This window comes from Ceratotherium simum, chromosome 6 (assembly GCF_057802395.1).
Source record: "Ceratotherium simum simum isolate JZ-2026a chromosome 6, ASM5780239v1, whole genome shotgun sequence".
Classification (NCBI taxonomy): Eukaryota; Metazoa; Chordata; class Mammalia; order Perissodactyla; family Rhinocerotidae; genus Ceratotherium; species Ceratotherium simum.
In genome coordinates this window covers 53401174-53419179 of record NC_141905.1, presented here as the reverse complement: position 1 = coordinate 53419179, position 18006 = coordinate 53401174, and the positions used below count along the sequence as shown (strand labels likewise).

At 40.9% G+C, this 18006-nt stretch overlaps 2 protein-coding genes across 3 annotated transcripts in view; one reads left to right on the top strand and one right to left on the bottom strand.

The window, feature by feature from the left end:
* The window catches only part of MARCHF5 (membrane associated ring-CH-type finger 5), a 55019-nt gene extending 44208 nt beyond the window's left edge, over nucleotides 1–10811 (bottom strand). Inside the window, exon 1 of the mRNA XM_004427828.3 lies at nucleotides 10463–10811. Coding sequence (XP_004427885.1) covers nucleotides 10463–10497 — 35 coding nt within the window. The 5' untranslated portion in view covers nucleotides 10498–10811. The remainder of the gene's footprint in view (nucleotides 1–10462) is intronic.
* Nucleotides 10812–10993: 182 nt separating this feature from the next.
* The window catches only part of CPEB3 (cytoplasmic polyadenylation element binding protein 3), a 178141-nt gene continuing 171128 nt past the window's right edge, over nucleotides 10994–18006 (top strand). For both annotated transcript variants that reach the window (XM_004427827.3, XM_087432272.1), the window contains exon 1: nucleotides 10994–11063. The gene's annotated coding sequence lies outside the window, so the exon portion shown is untranslated. The remainder of the gene's footprint in view (nucleotides 11064–18006) is intronic.

Genomic DNA, 18006 nt, shown 5'->3' with positions numbered 1-18006 from the left:
ACGGTACAGAAAATGTTAAGTTCTAAAGAATTTATTAACTGATTTACTAGTTTAACCTAATACAGAAAGAACATTAGTCTGTGAAATAAGAGCCAGGCACATAAGAAATTAGCTTAAAGCATACAAAAAATGGTCACATGTTTTTAGGCAAATAGCCTACAAGACAGAATTATTAGTCTTCAGGGCTAGAAAAAAAGGAGGAGAGGAAACAAAACATGTATATAAATCCTTTCTTTCCTCATTTTTAAAAAAACTTCTGATAGACTGACCAGGAACATCACCTGAGAAGGTCTTAAAATTATGCTTTCCCTCTGTGCTTCCCCATACCCTTCTCTCTCCTTGATGCAATCTATTTCAGCTATTTATTCCCCAACTTCCCAATCCCTCCTTTTAAGGAGAAAAGAGGCATTTTAAAACGATGGGTTTACAGTTTCTCAAGATCTTAGAATGGAGAGGAGAGTAAAAACTTGCAGTTTAATGTACAGCATCATTTCTCCTTTTTGAAAGGAACACTATATCCTGTGCTTTCTATGAAACCACTCTTCCCTCCAACATCAGCTATGTATATGGTTTTAGGCTGTTAGTCGTCTCTCCTCCCCAGCTCCAAAAAGAGTAATCTTTAGATTAGTTTGAGTAAACTGCCCCAGATTACAGTGATTGGGGGGCCGGGCCCATAAAGCTGGTTTTACTGGTGAACCTCAGAATTTTTGCTGAGACAGTTGGTACACAGACTTTCTCTTTTCTACTGGGCTCGAAGGCAGGAAAGCGTAAGGCTAAACGAGGGTGTGAGGCTACTGCTGCCAGGAGAGCCACCATGTGGAGCCTAAAGAACCCAGAGGAAGCTGAAAGATGGAAACTGATGGCTTTGTTTGAGACATGGATCAAGCTGTGCTTAAAGCTAAATATACTCTTGCACTGTTCATTTACATAAACCCATAGATTTTTTTTTTAGCTTAACCAGTTTGGGTCAGATTTCCTGTCATGTGCAACCCAAACAATATTGATAGACTGTGAGAAAACAGATATAAGAGATGGCCCCAGAACAATAACATAATGTAAACTCTGAACAGCTTTTATAAATACACATAGTATTTTTTTGTCAACAGCTTTGTTTCCTATTGATTGGAACTTGAGCAGAAAAGACTTAAATAAACCGAATTCCCACTACAAGTACTTTGAGTCTCAAAAGCTTTTTTATTTCTCACACTGGGAAAAATATGCTCTTGATTCTGCTATTGGATCAGGTCATTTCTTACGTAAAAATCAGCCAAGAAAGATAAAGCCAAAAATTTTGAAATTGAAAATTTTTACTGATAATGCCATAATATTTGCATTTCAGGGTCAATATAACATAATTCTACTTTAATTCAAGTTATTACATATTTAATGTTATAATTTATAGGACAGCAATTTGAATACCCTTAAAAGGTGAGAATAATTGGCTATTTTCCATTTCAAAAGACAAAGTCAAAAACCTTTCAAAGTCCTCACCCAATAAGAGGTTGACATTTCTGACCAAACTAAGAGTTTCTCTTTAAGTCATCCCCATCCCCTCATTCTCTTCAATCCTCCAATCACTCAAAAAGCAGTGTTCAGTGTGATGCCCAAGCCTCACCTGAGAACTTGCTACTGAGAACTTGCTAGAAACGGAAAATTCTCAGGCCCCACCCCAGACCTACAGAATCACAAACTCTGCAGGTGGAATCTGACACTACATTGTAAAAATTTATTTATTTTTAATTACTTATTTATTATTTTTCTTTTTTATTGTATAAAATACATATAATATAAAAAATGGTTACGATGTTAAATTTAAGTATACAGTTCAGTGGTATTAAATACATTCACATTGTTGTGCAACCATCACCACTACCCATCCGCATTAACTCTTTCATCTTGTAAAACTGAAACTATTTATAACTATTAAACAACTCCCCATTCTCCCCTCCCCAGCCCAACAACTACTATTATACCTTCTGTCTTTATGATTTTAACTACTCTAAGTACCTCATATAAGTGGAATCATCTAGTATTTGTCTTTTTGTGACTGGATTATTTCATTTAGCATAAAGTCCTCAAGGTTCATCCACATTGTAGCATACTGCAGAATATCCTTTCTTTCTTTCTTTTTTTAAAGTATTCTAGCTCAAGCTTTTAATTTTTTTAATAATTTTATTTATTTATTTTTTCCCCCAAAGCCCCAGTAGATAGTTGTACGTCATAGCTGCACATCCTTCTAGAGGCATGTATGTGGGACACAGCCTCCGCATGGCCAGAGAAGCAGTGCGTCAGTGCGCGCCCGGGATCCGAACCCGGGCCGCCAGCAGCGGAGCGCACGCACTTAACCACTAAGCCACCGGGCCGGCCCAGAATATTCTTTCTTTTTAAGGCTGAATAATATTTCATTGTAAGTATATAGTGCATTTTGCTTATCCATCCCCTGGTCTATAGATACTGGGGTTGCTTCCACATTTTAGCTATTGTGAATAATGATGCTATGAGCATGGGTGTACAAATATCTCTTTGAGACCTTGCCTTCAATTCTTTTGGGTATATACCCAGAAGTTGAATTGCTGGATCATACAGTAATTCTATTTTTAATTTTTTTTTTTTTTTGGTGAGGTAGATTAGCCCTGACCTAACAGCTGTTGCCAATCCTCCTCTTTTTGCTGAGGAAGATTGGCCCTGGGCTTACACCTGTGTCCATCTTCCTCTACTTTATATGTGGGACGTCTGCCACAGCATGGCTTGACAGGCAACGTGTAGGTCTGCACCCAGGATCTGAACCTGCAAACTCCGGGCCACTGACGTAGAGTGCACAAACTTAACCACTACGCCACCAGGCTAGGCCCTATTTTTAATTTTTTGAGAAACCATCAACATTGTATTTTAACAAGCCCTTCAAGTGATCATGATACCTAGAGTTTGAGAACTTCTGCTCTAGTCATGCTTCTTTCCTTTTTCCTTATTTCTTCCCTTTTTAAGTCTCCTCAACTCACCATAATACAGAAATGAAATATTTTACACTTAATGTAAACATTTTTAAATTATTTGGTTTTTAATTTAAATAGTAAGTAAAATGCTTAAGACCTTTTTTTCCTAAGGAAAAAAGCTACCTAAATTTGGGGAAAAGATTATGCGAGTTGAGGATAGTCTAACTGGTTAAGGAACCTGGGCTGTGGAGTCAGATTGCCTGAGTTCAAATCCCTGCTCACCATTTATGAGGTGTTATGACAGTATCTCTTTCAGAGTTCCTGTAATGAAGAAGTTCTTAGTCTGGGGTCCACGAAAAATTTATGGGGATTGGTAAATTTGGATGGGGAAAAAATTACATCTTTATTTTTGCTAACCTTTAAATAAAATTTAATTTTCCTTCAAAGATGAATGTAAGGGCCGGCACCGTGGCTTAGTGGTTAAGTGCTCGCGCTCCGCTACTGGTGGCCCGGGTTCGGATTCCAGGCGCGCACCGACACACTGCTTCTCTGGCCATGCTGAGGCTGCGTCCCACATACAGCAACTAGAAGAATGTGCAACTATGACACAGAACTATCTACTGGGGCTTTGGGGAAAAAAAGGTCGAGGAGTGGCAAATAGATGTTCGCTCAGAGCCGGTCTTCCTCAGCAAAAAGAGGAGGATCAGCATGGATGTTAGCTCAGGGCTGACCTTCCTCACACACACACACAAAAGATGAATGTAAGCAAACCATAGTAATATTAGGAATACAGCAATTAGAAATTAGTACAGTGACCAGAAATTTTCATATTACTTTATAGCTGTGCAGATCCCAAAATAACATTTAGCTCATTGCTAATGTGAAATTAGTTATCAGACCCACCAAAAGACCTTGTATTTTAATATGTTAAAGCTCATATTACTGTGTCAGATTTTTAATATTTTGATAGTTACATTTCAACCTAATTGGTTTTATTTCTGATGCTATATATGCTTTGTTTTATTCTTTTAAAACATTCTGAGAAGGAACCCATAGGCTTAACCAGACTGCCAAAGGAGCTCTGGGCATAAAAAAGGTTTTATGTTAAGATCCCGTATTGTAAAGGATTAAACAAGCAATCACGAAACTGTTTAAGAACTGTCTGGCACATATATATAATCACCAAATGAACAGTAGCAATAAGGACATTGATAGAGATGAGAAAGATGGTGTCAACTTTACATCTATGCCTAGATTTTATGGATGCATTTTCTTACCTAAATTAGCACATAAAGCAATTCTGCTTTGCACCCTCTTATTCAGTGGAAAAAGTCCTGGATTCCTAGTCACTCCCCAATTTTTCAACAGGTCACTACCACTGCTTAAGATATTCATTCAAATCCTCTCAATTCTCCTACCCTTCTTTTCCTTCCAGTAGCTTCTCTTGCTTGCCAAAGTACACATGCACTATTTACTTTCACACCTTCCCACTAGCCAAGTTGGGGCACGTTAGTTTACAAAGTAAAGGGAGATTTGGGAATTATCATGACTGGTTCAGAGATCAAAGAACAAATCACTATTATAAAATGAAGACAAGAAAAAAGAACTAAACAAGACAAATCTAAAGACTATTACCTATTCCTTAAAATAAATGTATAGCCTTACTGGTACTGGTAACATCACTCATCTTACGTATACCATGCCACACTTTATAAAAGATCAGTCATTTAATGCTACATGATTTTAAAATTATAACTTTTTTCCAGTTATATATCCTTCCTAATAGTAAAATTTATAAATAGTTCAAGGACTACATGGCTAGTTTGCCTCAAATCTAAGATTATTCAAGATCTCCTCCTAAATCAACTTGAGTACCTACTAAGTACATTCATTATTTGATGCCACAAGGAACTACATTTAAGAAAATTACAGTCTAGTTAAGAACAAATATATGCATAGAAAGATCACATAAAAACCACCATTAAAAACATTAAGTGCAGGGGCCGGCCCGGTGGTTCAAGCGGTTAAGTGCGTGCGCTCCGCTGTGGCGGCCCGGGGTTCGCCGGTTCGGATCCCGGGCGCGCACTGACGCACCACTTGTCAAGCCATGCTGTGGCGGCGTCCCATATAAAGTGGAGGAAGATGGGCATGGATGTTAGCCCAGGGCCAGTCTTCTTCAGCAAAAAGAGAAGGATTGGCAGATGTTAGCTCAGGGCTGATCTTCCTCACCAAAAAAAAAAAAAAAAAAAATTAAGTGCAAAAAACGATGTTAGAGACTGTAAGTAATTCAGAAATGTGTTAACAACATAAGAAACACAGGATGAAACAGCAGCAAAGGTTTCATAAAAAGGAGATAACTACAGAGGAGAATTCAAGTTGGATCGGCGAATGAAAAGAATAAGGGTATTTGAAGTGAGAAAAACAGCATAAACAAGCTTAGAGATGGAAATGAGCATCCGGTCATGGACAATGAGAAGACCAAGCTGGTTGGGGCAGAAAGGTTTTAAGATAAAGCTAGATATTACAGTCCAGTTGGGAAAGGATGGATGAGAAAGATCACTTCACAGGGTTCAACTGTGACTCATTCACTGTTTATAGGATTACTTAATTATTTAAGAAGTATATGGAAAAAAAGGTGAAAAAATTTTACTTATCAATAAAATAGTTTCTCACTGGCAAGTAAAGTAACTAAGCAAGATAGGTATGGTTATCTAATAAAACAGCTGGCAGTAAATTGTATCTTTGCAGACTCAAATTGCAGGTGTTTACCTTGGATTATTAGAAAGTTCTGGGAAATCATAAGCTCCTGCCCTTGAAGTCACTTTTACGAAAACCACAGTGTAGCAGTATAGAAGAATTCCAGGATATAGGAGAGAGCAATGAAACAAGCTTTAAATTGTTGCTGTTGTATTATATATGGTGCCTGAACAATGTATTTGCATGACTGGTTTAAGGAAAGAGAACAAGCACTCCTTAATTCAGAACACGCTTAGAGGTGCTGGCCCAGTGGCGCAGTGGTTAAGTGCTCACGCTCCACTTCAGTGGCCCAGGGTTTGCTGGTTTGGATCCTGGGTGTGGACCTATACACTGCTCATCAAGCCATGCTGGGGTGGCATCCCACATAGAGCAACTAGAAGGATGTAAAACTATGACATACAACCAGCTACTGGGGCTTTGGGGAGAAAAAAGGAAAAAAGGGGGAAGATTGGCAACAAATGTTAGCTCAGGGCCAATCTTTCTCAGCAAAAAGAGGAGGATTGGCAAAAAGATGTTAGCTCAGGGCCAATCTTCCTCAAAAAGAAAATTATAGGGCCAGCCCCAGTGGCCTAGTGGTTAAGTTAGGCACGCTCCGCTTTGGTAGCCTGTATCTGGTTCCCAGGCACAGACCTACATCACTGTCTGTCAGTGGCCATGCTGTTGCAGTGGCTCACGTACAAAAAGAGGAAGATTGGCAATAGATGTTAGCCTCAGGGTGAATCTTCCTCAGAGAAAAAAAAAAAAAGAAAATTGTAGATTATTTAAATTTTAGAAACAAAAACAAAACTACAAATTATATATGGTATATATAAAAGCATTAAAGAAGACTAGAAGAGTATAAACCCATTTATGACAGTGGAGTGGGGATGGGGAGAAGATGCAGAACTGGGGATAGTGGCCACAGGGAACTTTAGCTGTAATGTTTCCACTTTTTACACACAGATGGAAGCAAATTTAACTAATTGCTAATGGCTTTTAATTCCAGGTATTGGTCTACAACTGTCAAAATGGGATAGTGACATCATTGAGGAAAAGATGCCAACTGACAATGAGAATGGGAAACTGCTTTAATGGAAACTAAGAGATGGTTACATAAACCAGAAGATAATATAGCATGTTCCTATCAGAATACTCTACATCCTCCAAAGAGATGTACGTCTGTTGTTGATAACACCCCCACAGAATAAGGATTTGAATTCACTTTGCCACTGCAGGAGGGGGCTGGGGAGCAGACGATTCTCCCCACTTTTCCTCTCATCTGACTCTTCTGGGGATACTGGCTACATTCCCTGCCTACTCATCAGGTGCAAGTAAGTGATGCAAAACAACACACTCCTAAGTATTTACTATGAGATGGCGTACTCAAAAGTGAAATTTCCAGATGCATCTTGCAGCAGGCACAGGCTTCAAACCTGAGGTCCATTCCTGCAATTTGTTACAATATTCTTTGTATTCTCTATACGTTTAATCCTAATTCCGAGAAATATAAAAGAAAATGAGAAATGCAATTGGTGATAGAGTAATATATAAGACTTCTCAAAAAAGGGTGGCAATGAAGAAAAGAGAAGCTGATCAAGGTTCAGATAGCCTGATATAAAGGGTATGAGTTTACGAATGGTTATAAATTTCAGGGCAATGATTTGTGACACCAAATCATTCATGACGCTAGAAAACCACCCCTGTCCCACTACTCTCAAATAATTGTTTACCCAAAGCAATTTAACATGTTCAAATAATAAATTTACATAAAACAGTCGCTTATTGTTTATAAAAATGAAAGGCAATCAAAATACATATCTACACATATATACTCTTTCCACCTACAAATACTGCAATAATAAAATTTATCAAGATAAATAATTGCTAAACTAAATTTAGTTACATATTCACAAAGGACAAGGCAATTCAACTTCAGCTATTAATAAGTTGCCATTAGTTTAAAAAACCTGAAAGACTAAGTGGTATAAACTGAACATACCATTCATGTTACAATTAAACATAATCTTCATTTTATTTGACAGTTTATGGAACACAAACCTCACTAGAATTTAAGCTCCATACAAGCGTTTTCGGTTATGTTCACTACCATAAACCAAAGGCCTATAATGGTACTGGGCACATGCAGGCACTCAATATTTATTAAATAAATTCAATTAATACAAATGTTTAATAATTAATTCACTATAAAATACCTAACTTTTAACCTAAAAGCAAAAGAACAATATGCTTTATACATATTTCCTTAGTCTTCACAACAATAAAATCTGCACTGAAGAAATAAACATATGGGTAGGTTTCTGAGTTAAATTCTGTCCCTCAAAAATTGCCACCCAAAGACCAAGCTAGGGGGAAGCCAAATTCATGGCAAGAATTCTAGGTCCTACTAGGCTGACCATATTTTAGTCTGTTAGGCCTGTCAGTATTCCTCAAATGAGCCCATCAAGTATCTCTGTGTTCAACTTGCATTTAGGGCCAGCCCAGATTAAGATAATTAGTAAATATGAAGGAGATGGGGGGGAAATTTACCAAACTGGTTGGTTACACTAAAATCTTAAGTACCTTCTGTGTACCTAACATATGAATAGCAATTTATTGTTTGATAAAATGCTTACACATGTTCTCATTTTACAGTCCTGTGAGGTAGAAACCCCCTCCTTATAAATGAAGATGTATAGCCTCAGAATTTAAGTCCACAGTCACATAGCTAGTAAGTGGCAAAATGAGAATTTCAAGATTTCTGTCTCTAACGCCCAAGCTTTTCTCACTGAACTGTACAATTTCATCATAAAATAATCCCTTAGGGTTTGGGGTAACCAGTTGTCAACCACATCAGAAACATCTGGAAAGCTTCTGAAATTATAGATGCGCAGGCTCCATCCTCTAAGAAATTTGTGATCTAACTGGTCTTGGGCAGAGCCAGGCATTCAACTATATTTTAAAATGCTCCCCAAGTGATTCTAACTCAGAGCCAGGTTGCAAACTACTGACTTAGATAATAAAGGTCTTTAAATGTCATCTTAAGAACCTACCTTGAGGTACATCAAAAAGGTACAGAAGATGAAGGTAAGCCAGTATTATAGTCACCTGCTTCAGTAAATGCAGCCAGAATTTCCAAGTTTCTGTTAAGAAATTTTAAATGCCTCACTAGCAGTCCTTGGCTTTTTACTTTTATGGAAATCTCCAAAGAACATATGAAAGCCAGGTCAGTTTCTGGACACAAAAACTCTTCTAAAAGTCACCAACATAAAAGTGAAAGCAGCAGGTCCGCAGAGGAAAAAAAACTGATTACAAAATACCCTGCATCAGAATGGGGTCTCATTTGATTGGAATTGACAGTGGCAGGAGGTGGTCTCCTCTGGACATATTTTAGCAGTCCTATGCAATTTGCCAGTATGCTAAATTATAATGAAAGAAAAACCTGGTAAATTATCAGACCCCTAGACAACTGGGGAAAATGACAAAAAAGTTCACGCATTTGTTCATAAAACAAATATCTACTGATGACCTGCCAAGTTCCAGGCTCTGTTCTACAATTCAAGATAAATAATGATCAGTAAATTTCTGTCTTCCAGGAGCTTGTAAACTATTTACATAAAAAAAAGGGGGGAGTCAATACAACCTGACCTGAATGCTGACCTCAAACAAGGGCTGGATTAATCACTGGGCCACACCAACTGAAAAAAGTCAATAACATGATTTCTATCAACTCAGATGTCTCAAAATCCTGAGCTGTAAAGGAACTGTCTATCACTCTGGGAGATGTACTCTTGAGTGATTTGTGTTCCGGGTCTGGCAGGTCCAAACAGCGGTTAATTGGGTATCATCTCGTCAGGGACGCCTTTCATTTAACACCTTACAGTTGGACCTTTACTCTATACAAAGAGCTATACCACATGCTCAACAGGGTGGCAAGTGGTCTACTGAGAGTTGAAAGCAACCACAAACATTCTGCATTAGCCTGTGGCACTGACTTTGCCAGAAGTTAAGACCTGTCTAGGGGGAAAGGTGGATTAAGAGTCTCCAAAAACTCATGGTAGAACCCATGGACTAGAATTTGAACAGCAGAGGGCGGTGCAGCCGATTTCACAAAAAGTTTTACCGACTGGAGCCCCCCAGGAATGGGCCACAGGCCCCAGTATAAGATGAAACTTGCTCAGTGAACTCAACGAACCGTAAAATACGCTAAGTGCTCAGTGTTGGACTCATGTGGCTGTTTTCCATAACCTCTACTCTGGTCTGACCGTTAAAGCTCCCTTGCGGATACTCTTGACCTTACAGTTTGGGGGTGGGGATGGGATGGGGGAAGGAGGAATGAAGTCAGCCTATCAGGTTTTCCAAAAGAACGCTTATCCTTGATTTTTGGAAAGAGTCTTAAAATTGTAGGGGGCTCATTCCCCTGAAAGATAATCTGGTTCTTCTTGCCAGTGACATCGCTGACAAACACATTACAACATAATTTGGGGGGAGGGGAGGAGGGCAAGAAAAGGAAAAAGAAACCAATTCTGTGGGTTAACACGAGCCCCTCTCACTTCGAAACGACAAAACTAGACGCCCCTCCTTAACTTAGTTTCGCTTTAAGTTTACGCACCCAGGTCGCCCACTCTGTCCTCCCCCGAGCATGGAATCCAAACTTTCTGCCCCTCACATGAGCCCCAGGCCATGGAACTCCTCCCGGCACGCCGGGCTCCGCTTACGAAGAGCCTCGAGCCCAGGGGCGGGCAGGACCTAAGCCAGGGTCCCCGGCTCGCGTTCTCCCCCAAAGCTGCCCGTACCTGTCCAGCATCTGCTGTAGAGCTTGGTCCGGCATCTTCCGCGGAGCCGGCGCACTCGCCTCCCCAGTGGACCCGGTCAGGGCCGGGCCCAGGGACAATAGCACTGAGAGGCGGCGAAGTAGGCCTCAGTCCGGCGGCAGCCGCGAGCCCGCCACCCACCCTCCCGGGGCGGCTCCGTGAGCCCGGCGGCGGCAGTGCGCGGCCTGCGGGCGTCCGGAGGAGGCGGAGGGGAACAAGGAGGAGGAGCCTGGGACAGGGAGGCGGCGATCGCGGCCCGGGTTCCTGCCCGTCGGCCCGGGGTTCCGGTCCATGGACCGCGGGCGCCGAGTTGCTGCCGGCGGAGGAGCTACCTCTGTGAGGTAAGAGTCACCGCCTCCGTGCGCGCCGGGGTCACGACGCAAGGCGGCCCAGAGCAGCATGGGAGATGTAGTCCACGGACCGTCTCCGCTAGAGGCTGCACAGCCCGCCCGGACCACCGCCGCCGCGCCCGCCGCCGCCCGCCCGGCGCCCTCCGGTTTCCTTCCTCCAGGGGGAAAAATGTCCTTCGGGCCGCTTTCCAGGAAGCAGCAGGATGTGCTGCTCCACTGTCACTAGTAACAAGGTCAGCCCTCCCTGCCTGTTTCTTTTCTCCTCAGCTCCTACCCTCAGGTGGGACCGAGCCAGGTGAGGGGAGGGGGCTAAAGGGCCAATTCTCTTCAGGGACCCTAGCCCCGGCCGCGGCGTCGGGGCGGGCCGTGGCGGGGACGGGGGCGGCAGAAGCCCCTTCTGAAGCCCTCGGCGCTGGGGCCAGCCTCTGCCGCGTCTGAGCCCATTTTGGGGAGTTACACTACCCCCGCACAGGGTCGGATGCTCTAGTGCGCGAGGTTATTCCTAAGGGGGCGGCTGGGCAGGGACTGCCTTGACCAGATGGTTCCCACCCGAGCCTCTCAATGTGTGTTGGGGCGGGGGGGCAGGGGTGGGAGGGGAGAAAAGATTATTCTCTCCCTGTCTAGGAACCTTCTAAAATGTGCCTGGGCTTTCAAGGGCTCGCCGACAGTCTCCAAATGGAACATGTTCGTGAATAAACAGCTCTTGCTTACTCAGCTGTGGGTTGTCAGGGGTGTTTGTTGCTCTCTCTGCTGCTGATCACTGTTAACCATTTCTAGTCGCCTTGACACCTCCAAGCAGGTGGATGTGTGTCTGTGTGTGTGTGTGTTTGGGGGGGGGGCGGATCAAAAGGGAAAAATCATAAATCATTCGTTGGATTATTCTCTGACGCTTTAGGGACAGCTTTGGCGGGAGGGAAGAGCTGTTGGCTAAAACGAATGCGTCTTTTGGACGGCCTGTGGCGTTCTCTAGTGCTGTGATTGGTACGACGTCTGGTAGTTTTCCCTTAATTATGATTAATTTCTGTTGCAAGAGGTTTGATTTTTTTCTCTAAATTAAAATGTTTTTTAAGCTTTTTTTGTGTAGAATTTTACAATCAGCTCTTAATTCTCTGTTTAAAGTGTGCTTCCTGAATATATTTGAGCTAGAGTGTACACTGCCAGGAAAAAAAAGGAAATGTAACATGTGACCAGAAGTTTATTTGGCCTTCAATTTCTGAAAGATGCTTTTATTAAAGGCTTTGGGAATTTACATGACTAATTGTAATTAATGTTTTACCTTTTTCTCATGAAATGAGAAGCCCCTGCTAGTGGAGGAAAATAAGTACTTAATTTAATCAGGGCGGTTGATATTATAAGTTCCTATTTATTTCTCCTCCTACTGTGTGAGCCTTCCCTTACTGTGTATTTATCTCAAGCAATTGTCAGCCCAAGAAGATGCATATATACATCTTTCTCAAAAAAATGGAATTTGATCCTAGAATATTGATTAAATAGGCTAGTGCAAACTCCATTTAGTTTTATGATTTACACTAAAAGTTCTCACCTCATCTTAGAATTTCTGTTTGAACCAAAAATTGGAAAGTAATATGATACAGTGCTGTTGATAGCAAAGCTGTTTGCAGATTAACCTTATTAGTGAAAAAAAAAAAAAGGATTTTATATTAGCATTTTCATGAAAAGTCTGTTTCCTGGCTACGTCAAAAATTCTTTGAAATAGAAAACAAAAAATTCTGTTACTCGTCTTGAGAGTGATTAGCATCTGACCTAGTAATTCTACTCTTTGGTATCTACCCAAAAGAAATAAAAACATATGTCTACATGAAGACTTGTACGCAAAGGTTCTTAGCAGCATTATTCCTAATAGCCAAAAAGTGTAAACAGCCCAAATATCCGTCAGTTGCTGAATGGATAAACCAAATGTGGTATATCCATACAATAGAATATTATTAGGTGATAGCAAAGAATGAAGTTCTGATACATGTGACAACATGGATGAATCTTGAAAACATGCTAAGTGAAAGGAGCCAGTCAGCAAAACCACATATTGTATGATTCCATTTATATTGAATGTTAGGAATAAACAAATTCATAAAGACAAAGTAGATTAGTGGTTGCCTAGGGCTAGTGGAGATGGGGAGAAGTGGGGAAAGACTACTAATGGGTACAAGGTTTCTTTTTGGGGTGATGAAAATGTTCCAGAATTAGAGTGGTGATGGTTACACTTTGTGAATTTTATCTCAATGAAAACAATAAGATAAAACAGGGCCAGCCCAGTGGTGCAGCAGTTAAGTGCGCACGCTCCACTTCGGCGGCCCGAGGGTTCGCAGGTTCGGATCCCAGGTGCACACCAATGGACTGCTTGTGAGGCCATGCTGTGGTGGCGTCCCATATAAAGTAGAGGAAGGCGGGCACGGATGTTAGCCCAGGGCCAATATTCCTCAGCAAAAAGAGGAGGATTGGTGGGCCGGCCCCGTGGCTTAGCGGTTAAGTGCTCGCGCTCTGCTGCTGGCGGCCTGGGTTCGGATCCCGGGCGCGCAGCAACGCACCACTTCTTCGGCCACCTTGGGGCCGGGTCCCACGTGCAGCAACTGGAAGGATGTGCAGCTGTGGCATACAACTATCTACTGGGGCTTTGGGGGGGGAAAAAAAAGGAGGAGGATTGGCAATAGATGTTGGCTCAGAGCCGGTCTTCCTTGGCAAAAAGAGGAGGATTGGCATGGATGTTGGCTCAGGGCTGATGTTCCTCACACACACAAAAAGAGAGTACAAGAAAAAAAAAAACAGGAGGATTGGCATCCGATGTTAGCTCAGGGCTGATCTTCCTCACAAAAACAAAAAAAAGATAAAATTAAATTCTGGTGATGGTAGCATAGCTCTGTAAATATACCAAAAAAAATTGAATTGTACACTTAATATGAGTAAATTTTATGGTATGTAAATTACATCTCAATAAAGCTATTAAAAAAGGTAATTAGCTCCGTATAAAATGTTCATAAGGACAGCTAAAGAAAAATGGGGAAAACAAATAACTGAATTCTTTATTATCAAACTTTAATTTTTTTATATTTTTTAATTAGTATGGGTAAAAATCATGATTGATAAAACTCATGAAGTAAATTAATTCCTTGCATTTTTAAATGGGTGACACATATAGCCTGAATTTCAATATTGTCTGTCAACTTTGTTTTCCTTGGCTCTTGCATTTTCAAATAAGACTCAGAATAATTGGAATTACAATGTACTCTCTTTTTTTTTTTTTTTTTGTGAGGAGATCAGCCCAGTGCTAACATCTGCCAATCCTACTCTTTTTTTGCTGAGGAAGACTGGCCCTGGGCTAACATCTGTGCCCATCTTCCTCTACTTTATGTGGGTTGCCGCCACAGCATGGCTTGCCAAGCAGTGCGTTTGTGCGCGCCCAGGATCCGAACCAGCAAACCCCGGGCCGCCACAAGCGGAGTGCGTGCACTTAACCGATGTGCCCTGGTGCCGGCCCCTGTACTCTCTGTTTTTGAAGGAAAAAAGTCTTAATTACTTAGATCTTACTCTGACCAAAAAAAAAAGTTGAAAAGCACTCCTGCATTTTACATAGGGTTAAAGGTTTATGGTAAATGGTACTCAGTCAAGAGAGTACCAACATGACTACAGCCAAAAAAAAATTTCCTCAGTGATATATTTTGAAATAGATATTCATCTACTGAAAATATTTAAAGATTCTTTCAACTTCAGAGGGCAAGAACAAGGATTGACAATGTAGAGTTATCCTAAAGAGTTATGGAACGTGTTAATAATTTGTAATAGATTTAGAAATACCTGAGTATGGAGCTGCTCTAAATATGTCAGGAAATTTACATAGTATATTACTTTAATGTTCCTCCATCACACTTGTTTTGAACTGTCTGCTGAAATGGGCTCTGGAGGTATTCCACAGAGAAATAGTATAAAATATCCCAATGCCCTCCAAGGAGAGTTGTCAATTGGCAAATTTGGTGATAAACTGCAGGCTGAGCCCACATTGCTGCCCACAGAAAGTTCTTCATTAATTCATTCAGCGGATGTTTCCAGAGGGCTTATGATGTGCCTGGGAATTCCAGTAGCAAATTAAACTATAACTACCATTTAAGAACATACAAACTACCTAACAATGCTTGTATTTTTAAAAATACAACAAGGCACTTACATATGAAATATTACATAATGGCAGCATATGATGAAGTGCCAAATGAATGGCATAGAAATACAAAGTGATGTAGAGGTTTAGAGGAGACTGTTATGGGCTGGTGTCTTAAAGAGAGCTTTGTGAAACAAGGGAAATTTAGGCTTCTACACCTTGTAGCAATAGAAGAAATTATGTAGGTGAAGAGGTGGAGAAGGATCTTGGGTCTGGATAAGGATGAAAAGATGTAGAGAGAGGAGTTAACCTCTGTGACTGGAACTGTGGGTCTCTGCTAAGTAGGAGTGAAAAATATGCTTGGCTAGTTAAGTAGGGAATAGTTAAAAGGCCTGGAAATCTATTAATTCTTTGCAAATATTTATTGAACAGGCACTATTTATAAGTGCCTACCTTTGTAGAGTTTACAGTTTATAGTGAGAAAGAGAGATAATCATATAAATTGCAAATGTGGTACTTAATTGCAAAGAGTGCTTGAGAGATTATAACTAGGGATTTGACCTAGACAGGGAGGTCAGGAAAGTTTCTCTCAAGAAGTGTCCATTATGCTGAGGCCTGAAGATGAGCAGGGGTTAACTAGATAGAGGGAGGAGGGAAGAACATCCCAGGCCAAAGAACAGCATGTGCAAATATCCTATAAAGGAAAGCCCTATGATGAATAAGAGAAACCAAAACAAAGGGGGAATATGGAGGATGGGGCCAAAAATGTCAATCAAGTGACAGACCGAAGAGCTTTGTAGACCAGTTTAAGGAATTTTGCCCATATTCTAGAATCCTGCCAGGAGGAGTTTAGACATTAGAAATCGACTCCCTTCTGTAGGAAATGGGAAGTTAACTTGTAGTGGTTCCTATGAATCAGAGAATTGTCCTGGAAATTCTGATCCATGTGCCTTGTAGTTGTGCCCACTTAGCTGTTTTTTTGTTTTTTTTTTTTAACAAATTCCCTAAGTAATTATTAGACGAATGATATCTCTGCAGAAATACTGCAGTGTTTGAGAGCTTCAACTCAAGTCTAGGTTTGGGTCTTAGCATTGCCACTCAGAAGCTCAGCAACTTTGGGCAGGTTATTGAATCTCTTTGAACCAAAGTTTCCTCATCTTCCATGGGGAGAATTATAGAACCTACCTCATTGGGTTACTGGGAGGATTAAATGAGAAACTTCATTTGGGAGCTCCATTGGTGTTAGCTCTTAATTATTACTAAAAGTTCTTGAGTAAAGGTGAGAGTGATTTAGAGGGATTAATCTTGCAGTGGTGTGCCGGGTGGATTGGAAACAAAGACAGGTTAGGACTGGGCTAGGTCTCAGTAACTTGACTGTGGTCTATAACTATTTTCAAAAGTTTGCTTTAACATGGCTATAAGTTCTTGAAGATCCTTAGATAGGCTAAGTAGTTCTCAACTAGATAATGTCCCCGGGCCTCTCTAAAGGTTTTTTACAGGGAGACTTTGGTCCCCAGAATACATTTTACTAGCTTCGCATCTACAGGATTACTTTGAATTTTTCTGAATTCTGGACAGAGGCTTCACTGGCCACTTATAGAGGACAGTCTAAAACCCGTCTATTTATGTTCACTTGCTACCAGAGAATAGAATCCTAACAGCTTATATCCACTCTAATGGAGTAGATATTTACAAAGGGTAAATAATTTTACAAAAAATCGTTATCCACCAATTTGCCTTTCCTCTGCCTCATAAATATAGCGGAAGACCCGTTACCTTTCATTATTCTTGCTTAAATTCCTTTCTCTGGGTTATGTGTTGCTGGGATATGCAGTGTTGTGTGAAGGGTAGGCAAAAGTCACGGGATAACACACCAATTTCCCTTTTGTATGTTGTTCCTGGAGTATCAATTTTATAAGAAAATATATATATAAAGAATTATTTTCCTTTTTAAACAAACATGTTTGTCATAGGGCAGCAGTTTTCAAAGTGTGGTCTAGCAGACCCGTAGAGTTCCCTGAGAACCTTTCCAGGGGGTATGTGAGGTCAAAACTATTTTCATAAAAATACTAAAACATTATTTGCCTATTTCACTGCATTGGCATTTACACTGATGGCACAAGCAATGGTGGATGAAACTGCTTGTACCTTAGCACCATTAAAGGCATTAGCACCAAACTGTACTAATTTTTATATATTCTTTACCACCATGCACAGGCAGTAAAAACAAAACAAAACAAAAGTTCACTTCAGGAATGTCCTCGAGGGGCCGGCCCCATGGTGTAGTGGTTAAGTGCATGCTCTGCTGCTGGTCGCCCGGGTTCGGAGACCGGGTGCGCACCGATGCACTGCTCGTCAGGCCATGCTGTGGTGGCGTCCCATATAAAGTGGAGTAAGATTGGCACAAGTGTTAGCCCAGGGCCAGTCTTCCTCAGCAAAAAGAAGAGGATTGGCATGGATGTTAGCTCAGGGCTAGTCTTCCTCACCAAAAAAAAAAAAAAAAAAAAAGACTGTCCTTGATTAAGCAGTAAAAAAATTCATTTTATTAAATCTTGACCCTTGGATACACATATTTTTAATATTTTGTGTGATAAAATGGGAAACATGTACACTTCTGCTGCATCCAAAGTATGATAGTTGTCGCAGGGAAAAACACTTACATGATTGAGATGCAAACTGAACTGGCTGCTTATGATACACTATTTTTACCTGAACGACTGACAATCAAAATTTTAAACTTTTGTGCTGCAAAGGATACTGTTAAGAAAGTGAAAAGACATCCCAGAGAAGGGGAGAAAATATTTGGAAATCATATATGTGAAAAAGGACTTGTATCTAGAATATATGAAGATTTATTACAACTCAATATGTAATAGAAAGGCAAATAACACAATTAAAAAATGGACAAAGGGGGCCGGCCCGTGGCTTAGCGGTTAAGTGCGCGTGCTCCACTACTGGCGGCCCGGGTTTGGATCCCGGGTGCCCACCGACGCACCGCTTCTCCGGCCATGCTGAAGCTGCGTCCCACATACAGCAACTAGAAGGATGTGCAACTATGATGTACAACT